General features: G+C 51.7%; 2 protein-coding genes across 2 annotated transcripts; both read left to right on the top strand.

Annotated features, from left to right (window-relative positions):
* The first annotated feature begins 506 nt into the window (after window positions 1-506).
* Lcat (lecithin-cholesterol acyltransferase) lies at window positions 507-3,861 on the top strand. The gene is made up of 6 exons (XM_051169304.1): window positions 507-683; window positions 1,384-1,540; window positions 1,620-1,735; window positions 1,834-1,929; window positions 2,013-2,237; window positions 3,287-3,861. Exons 1-6 carry the CDS (start codon window positions 530-532, stop codon window positions 3,859-3,861), a joined length of 1,323 nt encoding a protein of 440 aa, XP_051025261.1. The 5' UTR covers window positions 507-529.
* Window positions 3,862-6,623: 2,762 nt separating this feature from the next.
* Window positions 6,624-9,189, top strand: Psmb10 (proteasome 20S subunit beta 10). Its single transcript, XM_051169281.1, has 8 exons — window positions 6,624-6,694; window positions 6,893-6,980; window positions 7,070-7,167; window positions 7,269-7,409; window positions 7,671-7,786; window positions 7,894-7,952; window positions 8,642-8,793; window positions 8,915-9,189. Exons 1-8 carry the CDS (start codon window positions 6,639-6,641, stop codon window positions 9,024-9,026), a joined length of 822 nt encoding a protein of 273 aa, XP_051025238.1. The 5' UTR covers window positions 6,624-6,638; the 3' UTR covers window positions 9,027-9,189.
* Window positions 9,190-10,080: the final 891 nt, after the last annotated feature.

Below are 10,080 nucleotides of genomic sequence, written 5' to 3'. Positions count from 1 at the left end.
CATGGGACCCTGGGGGATTTAGGGGCTTTCCCCTTCCCTACCCCACTATAGACCTATCCTGACTAGGGAAGACTGGTGAGGGTTGGTATGGGATCTCAAGTCCCAGACTGGCCCACAAGCACTATTTATTGTATATTTATTGTTTGGATGTCATCATCAGAGAAGAGGGGAGGGACAGGAAGAGGGGGAGTTGAGCTGGGCCTGCCTGCAGGAAGACCTGGCTCAGGCTGCTGTGGGCAGAGACCCTCATCAAGCCAAGTGGAATGGAGCTGGCCAAGCTGAGCCTGACTTTTTTCAATAAAACATTGTGTACTTCTGGGCCTCCTGCTGCCCCAGCTCTTTTTCCCCTGGCGCCAAGGGAAGAAAGAACTGAACCCAAGCCCAGAGCCAAATCCCTAAGGCTATGCCCGTTCCTGGCCACCCCCATTGGCAGTTCTGTCCCTCCCACTGGCTCTGGGGCTCCTCCCATTCCCAGTCCAGATAAGGCCAGCCCAGGACTGCCTCATCTGTCAGTAGGCACTGGGCTGGAATGGGGGTGCCTGGCTCCCCATGGCAGTGGGTGCTGCTGCTCTTAGGACTACTGCTCCCTCCTGCCGCCCCCTTCTGGCTCCTCAATGTGCTCTTCCCCCCGCATACCACGCCCAAGGCTGAACTCAGTAACCACACACGGCCTGTCATCATCGGTAAGCCCCCACTAGGCCCCTGATGCATCAGGCGAGACTTTGGGGAACCTGGGTCCCAGCCCCTGCCAGTGGCGGATGCTGTCAAGGTTCTTTTGTCTCCCACCATCAGCCCTCATGCCTTGGTGAGCGGAAGGGCCAAAGGCTTGTTCTACAGAGGCATCGCCCCTTTCCCTTTCATACTGTTCTGTCTCCAAGTTGTCTTCTCTGGGGGTTTGAGGTCGGGGTGGTGGTCAGCGAATGGGATGAGGTTTGCCTAAGGCCTTGGTCAGAGCACTGCAAGCTGTGGCCAGCTCCAGATACATTGGATACTGGGTGAAGCCCCACTGCTCCCTTGGCCTCTGCCTTACCAAGAACAAGATAGCAGGGAAGGTCCATAAAGGCCTATCCCCTGTTCTAGGCCCAGCCCCTGCTCCCCCATACCTATTTGTTCTCTCTTTGGACTTTGGCAACAATGGAAAGCCAAGCTGGATGTTTGCTTTGTGGGGGCAGGGGTCAGTGGCCTTGGTTCCTGCACCTTCCTTGCCTGAAGGGAGCCTGGAATTTGCAGTACTGGTGGGACAGTAAGAAGTGTGGTGGTGAGAGGATAAGTGTCATTAGAACCCTGAGGATGTCGGGGATGGAGGGGTGGGCTTTTTTTGGTAGTAGGGTTGCGGGGTTGGAGAGAAGCCAAGAAGTTCAGAACAAAAGCTGGTACCCACAGTGCCTGGCTGGCTGGGGAATCAGCTAGAAGCCAAGCTGGATAAACCAGATGTGGTGAACTGGTTGTGCTACCGCAAGACAGAGGACTTCTTTACCATCTGGCTGGATCTCAACATGTTTCTACCCCTTGGGGTGAACTGCTGGATTGACAACACCAGGTATGTCCCCGTGCGCTCTAACCCAGCCCCTACACACTGCCCCTTGGCTACTGGCTGCTAAGTGTCCCACTGTCCCCAGGGTTGTCTACAACCGCAGCTCTGGGAGTGTGACCAATGCCCCTGGCGTACAGATCCGTGTCCCCGGCTTTGGCAAGACCTACTCTGTTGAGTACTTAGATGACAACAAGCTGGCAGGTGTGTGTACTTGGGGAGTGGCAGGGGCTCTTGTTGGCCATCAGGCTGGCCTGCAGGTACAAATGGACAGAGTCCTCCGTGTTGCTGCCTCCCCACAGGTTACATGCACACACTAGTACAGAATCTGGTTAACAACGGGTATGTTCGGGATGAGACAGTGCGGGCTGCACCCTATGACTGGCGCCTGGAACCCAGTGAGTGTGTGTGGGTGATGGGCTGTGAGCGTGACGGGTGACTCCCAGACCCTAGCTGCCCTGACCTGTCTGCCTGTCTGCAGCCCAGCAGGATGAGTACTACCAGAAGCTGGCAGGACTGGTAGAGGAGATGTACGCCGCGTACAGGAAGCCTGTCTTCCTCATCGGGCACAGCCTTGGCTGCCTCCACATACTCTACTTCTTACTTCATCAGCCTCAGTCCTGGAAGGACCGCTTCATTGACGGCTTTATCTCTCTTGGGGCTCCGTGGGGTGGCTCTATCAAGCCCATGCTGGTCCTGGCCTCAGGTTAGGAGCCTCTTCCTCACTGTCATCCTGGGGTGGGGCCAGGGAGGAATGAAGCAGATCACAGAGCTGCTGGCTGTCACTCCAGCGCTGTCCAGAGAGCTGCCCAGGTGTATTAGTGTCTGTGAGGCATACCTGCTGTCCATTAGCCCCTTGAAAGCAGCACCGTTGGGACATCTGCCAGAGTCTTTGAGTGACATAGAGGAAGCCAACCCCAGACCGTCTGTCAAGCTCAGATTTGCTCCTTGTAGCCTCAAGTCCTGTATGCTTTGGCTTTTGGCTGCTTTTTACTGCCCAGAGCCCCTCTGTGCAGGAATTTGTTTCATTGAGGACATATCTGCCATAGCAGGGTCAAGCCTCGGGGTTGTCGTCTTCTTCCTCCTTCTCCTCCTTTCTTTTTTTTTTTTTGAGCAGCAGCCCCAGGAACCCAGCATAGTCCAGCTGCCACTCACTGAGCACCACTGTATACTGGGCAGAGCAAGGCTCAGCCCTCACTGTGGAAGTTCACAGTCCAGTGAGTGACTCACCAGACTGTATCACAGAGGGTAAAACAGACACCGTCTACTCTTCCAAAAATTTACTCCTGTGACCACTGTGCAACAGGCCTACACAAGGCCTGAGGAAGAACACACACACACAGACATACCCCTCATTCTCTTTAACTGCCCCTCTTTCTGTACACTTCCATTTGAGGCCCTATAGCTCTGTTTCATAGAAGTACCAACATAGCCTCTTTATTAAATAAACATATTGAGTTGGGTGTGGTGGTACACACCTTTAATCCCAGCACTCGAGGAGGCAGAGGCAGGTGGATCGCTGTGAGTTAGAGGCCAGTCTGGTCTACAGGGAGAGTTTCAGGACAGCCAGGGCTACACAGAGACACTTCTGGGGGGGGGGGGGGGGGGGGACCTAAACTAAACTAAACCACACTGAGCCCTTAACTGAACACCAGGCCAGCTCTGGTCTGTTCTGGAATCAAGGTCAGGATGAGGCAGAAACAAGTTTGAGTACTTGGCTGAGGCAAACTGTCCTACCTTGCTCTGTATCCACAGGTGACAACCATGGCATCCCCATCATGTCCAGCATCAAACTGAGAGAGGAGCAACGCATAACTACGACTTCCCCCTGGATGTTTCCGGCCAGCCAGGTGTGGCCTGAAGACCATGTGTTCATTTCCACACCAAACTTCAACTACACGGGCCAAGACTTTGAGCGCTTTTTTACAGATCTACATTTTGAAGAAGGCTGGTACATGTGGCTACAGTCTCGTGACCTACTGGCAGGCCTTCCAGCACCTGGCGTAGAAGTATATTGTCTGTACGGCGTGGGTCTGCCCACACCCTACACCTACATCTATGACCACAACTTTCCCTACAAAGACCCGGTGGCTGCCCTCTATGAAGATGGTGATGACACTGTAGCCACACGTAGCACCGAGCTCTGTGGCCGTTGGCAGGGCCGCCAATCACAGCCTGTACACTTGCTGCCCATGAACGGGACAGACCATCTCAACATGGTCTTCAGCAATAAGACACTGAAGCACATCAATGCCATTTTGCTGGGTACCTACCGCCAAGGTACTCCTAAGCCCCTGGCTGCCAGCCCAGGTCCCCAACCCCCTGAATAAAGACCTTGACTGTTATGAGTCCTGTGTGTTGTGGGTTAAGAGGAAGCCACCACTGGGGTCCTTGGATTGATACTTCACCTGGCCCTCCAGGGCTCGGGAACATGAGCTAAGATGGGCTTTCGTGAGGCCTGAGATTGAACTGAGCACCTGGAGGTGTGCAGAGTCTCACTGTCCTGGTCGAGCTGCTCAGAAAGCCTGCTCTTCTCAGGGCCTGTGCCAATATTCAGATGTAGGTACAGCTGTTGGAATGAAGACACAGAAATAGGATTTGAGACAGACTTTTAGAGTTCTGGTTGGACACGAGTTAAAATAGGGCCAGGCATAGTGGTGTGTACCTTTAATCTCAGCACTTGGGAGGCAGAAGGAGGCAGATCTTTGTGAGGTCAGGCCAGCCTGGTCTACAAATCAAATCCAGGATAGCCAAGGCTACACACAAAGAACCCCTCTCTCAGCAGGGTGGTGGAGGCACACGCCTTTAATCCCAGCACTCAGGAGGCAGAGGCAGGCAGATCTCTGTGAGTTCGAGGCCAGCCTGGTCTACGAAGAGAGTCTAGGACAGCCAAGGCTACACAGAGAAACCCTGTCTTGAAACACCAAAATAAATAAATGAATAAAATATGGTGGCTGAGGCTGGAGATCTGTTAAGAATGTAAAATCTTGTGGTGTACGTCTTTAATCCCAGTACTTGGGAGCACTTGGATCACTATGAGTTCTAGGCCAGCCTGGTCTACAAAGCAAGTCTAGGACAGCCAAGCAGAGAAATTTTTGTCTCAAAAAAACAAAACAAAAAAAAAAAAAAAGGAGAATCTTGGATTCCCAACATTAAAAATAAAGGGGACTAGAGAAATGGCTCAGCAGTTAAGAGCACTAGCTGTTCTTTCAGAAGATCTGGGTTCAATTTCCAGCACCCACAAGGTAGCTTAAAATTCTAGTTGTAGGGGATCTGACACATCACACAGACATGTGCAGGCAAAACAACAATGCACATAAAAAAAAAAAAAAACAAGTCATTAAAAATAAAAGTTTAGCTGGGCAGTGGTGCATTAAAGGCATATGCCTTTAATCCCAGCACTTGGGAGGCAGAGGCAGGCGGATCGCTGTGAGTTCAAGGCCAGCCTGGTCTACAAAGCAAGTCCAGGACAGTCAAGGCTACACCGAGAAACCCTGTCTTGAAAAACAAAGCTTAGAGCCAGGCATTGTGGCACACCCCTTTAATCCCAGCACTTGAGAGGCAGAGGCAGGTGGATCCCTGTGAGTTCAAGGCCAGCTTGGTCTACAAATCGAGTCTAGGACAGCCAAGGCTACATAGAGAAACCCTGTCTCAAAAAAAGAAAAAAAAGTTTAGGGGCTGGAGAGATGGCTCAGAGGTTAAGAGCACTGAACTCTTTTATTTTTAAAGTTAAGTATAAATCATGCTGGATGTGGTGGCGCACACCTTTTATCCCAGCACCCAAGAGGCAGATCTGTGAGTTAGAGGTCAACTTGGTCTACAAAGAGAGTCCAGGAGAGCCAAGGCTACACAGAGAAACCCTGTCTCCGAAAAAAACAAAAACAAAAGACTGCTCTTCCAAAGGTCCTGAGTTCAATTCCCAGCAACCACATGGTGCCTCACAACCATCTATAATGAGATTTGGTGCCCTCTTCTGGTATGTAGGCACATGCAGGCAAAACACTGAATAAAAAATAAACCTTTAAAAAATAGTAAGTTTAGAGCCCGGTGGCGGCGGCACATGCCTTAATCTCTTCATCCAGGCCAGCTCTGTCCACAGACTGAGTTCCAGGATATCCAGGGCTACATGAGAAAAATCTTGTCTTACTGTCCCCCACCCCCAAAGCTTAGGCTCTGAAGGAAGGACAATTCATCTAAAGAAGGCTTAATCTGGTGTTCGAGAGATAGCTCTAAAGTTAAGAATATTTGTTGCACTTGGGTTTTGTTCCCAATATCCATATGGTGGCTCACAACCATCTGTAACTTCAGTTTTAGGGAATCTGATGCTCTCTTCTACCCTGGTGGGCACCTAGTATGCATGTAACACATTAACACACACACACACACACACACACACGTTTGTTTGTTTTGATTTGTTTGAGACAGGGGTTTTCTGTGTAGCCTTGGCTGTCCTGGAATACACTCTGTACCAAGCTAGCTGGAACTGAGAGATCCACTTGCCTCCGGAGAGCTGGGATTTAAGGCATGCCCCACCATTGCCCAGCATTTTATACTTTTTTCTTTTTCTTTCTTCTTCTTCTGTTTTTTTGGTTGTTTTTGTTTTTGAGACAGTTTCTCTATATAATAGCCTTGGCTGTCCTGGACTCACTTTGTAGACCAGGCTGGCTTTGAACTCACTGAGATCCGTCTGTCTCTGCCTCCCGAGTGCTGGGGTTAAATGCGTGGGCCACCACGCCTGGCACGATTTATACTTATTTTTAAAGAGTTCTGTGTGTGAGTGTTTCGCCTGTATATATGTGTGTACTTGCAGTGCTCGCTAGCGTATCATATGGGGTGGGGATGGAGGAACTAAGGAGGACTGTGGAAGACCTGGCAAGCGATACCCTATTCCCTCAAACTGCCTTAGACTAGAAGCAAAGGCGAAAGTGAAAGAGATGCACAAAGCAGCCAGTAACCTCTGAACTTGGGTGGAGGTGAAAGCGAAAGTGGGAAGCGTCCTCTACAGCTCCACAGAAGCCGACGCCTTTCTGCTCCCCTTTGCTTCACTCTTTCCTTCCTCTAATCCACCCATCGACTCCTGGATCTCAGTGGGCCTCCCTGCCCGGAGATGCTGAAGCAGGCAGCAGAACAAAAAGGAGGCTTCTCTTTCGAGAACTGCCAGAGGTGAAGGGGGTGTGGAGTGCTGGTCGCGAGCTGCTGGTGCTCGACTGCAGGCCTTGTTTCCCAGGTGGAAGTTGGGGAAACTATGCTTGGGCGGGGGCTTTAACCCAGGAGATGAGGAAAGTAAATATGGATTGGGGGACCGGTTCAAGGACCCTCTCTAGAAGCAGGAATGAAACGCGATTCACCTAATGTTTCTAGGAATGCGACCTTGGAACAAGTCCTCCCGGGCCTTCGGGTCCCTCATGCACGCAAAACCGGGACTACCATCGCGGGACTTGTGTTCCGAGTGAGCAGGGCGAAAGGGCTGGAGGGCTAGAACAGCAGCCACGGCGGAGAAGATCGGGTTGGCATTAAGGCTGGGCTCTTCCTCTGCAGGATGGAGTTATCCTGGGCGCAGACACGCGGGCCACTAGCGATTCGGTCGTGGCGGACAAAAGCTGCGAGAAGATCCACTTCATCGCCCCCAAAATCTAGTAAGAATCCCCCAAGCCAGTCCCCACACTCAAGCAAAAGCTGCACTGTCGCTCAAGCCCTACTCTCTTCCTGTCCACCACCACCATGCCTTTTCCCTCAGCTGCGGTGGGGCTGGAGTAGCTGCGGACACTGAGATGACCACGCGGATGGTTGCTTCCAAGATGGAGCTACACGCGCTGTCCACCGGCCGTGAGCCTCGGGTGGACACGGTCACCCGTATCCTGCGCCAAACGCTCTTCCGGTGAGCAGGTGGGGCTAAGAGGACCCCTAGAAGGGGTATCTGCAGGTGGGTGGAGTTGACAGAAGATGGGACCAAAGAAAAGGCCCGGCTGCGACCAGCAGAGAAACCGGAAGGAACTAGGCGGGCCGGACTAAAGCTGAGTTCCGGAAGAGGAACTGAGTTGTAGGATCCTAGGACACAGGAAGGGGTGGGACTCAGACCGAGATGAAGTGAAGTGGGCGGGGCCTGGCTCCGGCTGGCAGTACGCCCACTGTTCCACAGGTACCAAGGCCACGTGGGAGCATCATTGATCGTGGGCGGGGTTGATCTGAAAGGACCGCAACTCTATAGCGTGCACCCCCATGGTTCTTACAGCCGGCTGCCTTTTACAGCCCTTGGTGAGCACCTTCCACCCTTTCTCTACGAATCCTGCCCCTGCAGCATTGCCTTCAAGGTTCAGATAGAGCAGTTAAAACTCACTTCAGATGCCACTTCCCACCTGCAGGCTCTGGACAGGATGCAGCCATTGCACTACTGGAGGACCGGTTCCAGCCAAACATGACGGTGAGCGACTCCTGCCCATTACTTCATGCTCACTAGTGGGGAGTGCCGGAAAGACCTTGGCCACATATAGAAACAAGGAAGGCTTGTAGGGGCAAAAGTGACGCCTCTGGATAGGGACTGAGTAATGTTGAAGACGTGAGGAACAGTCAGTACCAAGCTGAGATCAGAGAGAAACTGTAGCTCCCAAAGGATCATTAAGGATGAGGTTTGAGGTCTGGACTTTGTAACGGGTTAGAAGCAGGTGACTGTGCTTCCCAGTAAGTAAGGCCCAGAGAGAAACTCCATGACAGAGGACTAGACCTGGTGAGTGGGAAAACTGCTGGAAGGGGGGGCTACAAGTGTAAGCAACACTGAGAAGTTTGTAGAGGGTATAATGGTGGCGGGAACACAGTGTTTTGGGGGAGAGGGAGTGAGAAACTAAGGGACTGGAATTTTGGATAGAGGGATAGCAAATTGTCTAGGCTTCAAGATTAACAAAATCTAGCCAGGCACAGTGGCGCTCACAGCACTCAAGGAGGCAGAGGCAGGCGATTCTCTGAGTTCAAGGCCAGCCTGGGCTACAAAGTGAGTCCAAGACAGCCAAGAATACACAGAGAAAACCTGTCTTGAAAAACAAACAAAAGACTAATAAAGACCCCAGGTTAGAGCAAGGTAACTAGTTTCATTTAACCTCATTCACACTACCCCAGCTGGAGGCTGCTCAAGAGCTGTTGGTGGAAGCCATCACTGCAGGAATCCTGGGTGACCTGGGCTCTGGGGGCAGTGTGGACGCATGTGTCATCACTGCAGCTGGTGCCAAGCTGCTGAGAACATTGAGCTCACCCACAGAGCCTGTGCAGAGGTAGGGGCAGGGGACGGGAGGACTACAGGAGGGAACTGCAGCCTTAGCAAGAGCTGCAAATAGGGGGTCTGCCAGAACAGGTCAGGCTGCATTCTGAAAGGCTGGTCCTCCTCCCTTCTAGGGCTGGCCATTACCACTTTGCTCCTGGAACCACAGCTGTCCTGACCCAGGAAGTGAGACCCCTGAACCTGGAGCTCCTGGAGGAAACTGTGCAGACCATGGAGGTGGAATAAAGTGGCCTGAGACTTAGAATTTCAAACAAGGGGGAAATAAATCCAGGAAATACAAACACTTAAAACAGAAGACTGTGTCTTTCTTGAGAGGAGTGGGACAAGCAGCCTTATGAACTTTGTGGCTGAGGTATCTAAGGACCACAGGCCCTGTTCCTGGCCTGAGGTATTCTGTATCATCGCCTCTAGGACCTGTCCATCCGGAATCACAGCCCTAGCCAGCTATATAGGCTTTGAGATGGAAAGCTATGTCCTGTCATCTCCAAACCTAGTTCCATATGGTAGCTTACTTCACCAATACCCTGTCTTTTATGACCCCCCCCCACACCCCCCTCTCATAGCCTTGCCCTGGCTTACCAGTGACCACCAGGTCCACTGTGGGTCTTTAGGCGGCTGTAATGCTGATAGGCAACTACTCCTCACCAAGCACCCTTTCACTCACCTGCAGTGCCTCTGCTTCTGACACCCTGAGGCGATCAGGCATGTGTGAGCCTCTGGTGAAAAGCTGGGCCTTGTCTGTACATGTGGCGCTGTGAGTAGGGAGACTGACTCCAGGTTCTCTGGACTGAAAGGGGTCGTGAACTCATGGGGAAAGATGACACGTTTAAACAAACTTTGTTAAGCACCCACTGAGTACCAGGTCCACTTGGGGGTTGGTAGGAACATCTTATCAATAGCTAAGCTCAGCTGAGCATGGTGGCACACCCCTTATCTTCCAGCACTTGGGAGGCAGGGGCAGGTGGATGTCTGTGAGTTTGAGGCCAGCCTGATCTACAAAGCGAGTCCAGGAAAGCCAAGGCTACACAGAGAAACCCTGTCTCAAAAAGAAAAGAAAAAGAAAGAAAGAAAAAGAAAAAGCAAGCAAGCTAAGCTCCGTTGGGGCTTCAAAACTGATAAGGCACATTCTCCAGAGAGGTCCTCTTCCAGGCTGGACACCCTTTGCCCCCAATTGTGTGTTGCCCTAAGACTTTATTATGGGGGAAAAAAATGTATATACAACAGTTAAGTTAAAGGAATTGTTCAGTAAACATCTGTATGTTCACCAGCCTTTATAATT

Source organism: Acomys russatus, chromosome 26 (assembly GCF_903995435.1).
Source record: "Acomys russatus chromosome 26, mAcoRus1.1, whole genome shotgun sequence".
Lineage (NCBI taxonomy): Eukaryota > Metazoa > Chordata > Mammalia > Rodentia > Muridae > Acomys > Acomys russatus.
Note: the sequence above shows the minus strand (reverse complement) of the source record. Positions and strands in the feature narration are given on the sequence as shown.

Excerpts from the sequence above, each read along its gene's own strand:
- Lcat (XM_051169304.1), top strand. The coding sequence starts at position 530 with ATGGGGGTGCCTGGCTCCCCATGGCAGTGGGTGCTGCTGCTCTTAGGA. Across the intron at positions 684-1,383 it reads CACACGGCCTGTCATCATCG|TGCCTGGCTGGCTGGGGAAT; the intron begins GTAAGCCCCCAC and ends TGGTACCCACAG. Across the intron at positions 1,930-2,012 it reads TGACTGGCGCCTGGAACCCA|CCCAGCAGGATGAGTACTAC; the intron begins GTGAGTGTGTGT and ends GCCTGTCTGCAG.
- Psmb10 (XM_051169281.1), top strand. The coding sequence starts at position 6,639 with ATGCTGAAGCAGGCAGCAGAACAAAAAGGAGGCTTCTCTTTCGAGAAC. Across the intron at positions 6,695-6,892 it reads TCTTTCGAGAACTGCCAGAG|GAATGCGACCTTGGAACAAG; the intron begins GTGAAGGGGGTG and ends TAATGTTTCTAG. Across the intron at positions 8,794-8,914 it reads CCCACAGAGCCTGTGCAGAG|GGCTGGCCATTACCACTTTG; the intron begins GTAGGGGCAGGG and ends CCTCCCTTCTAG.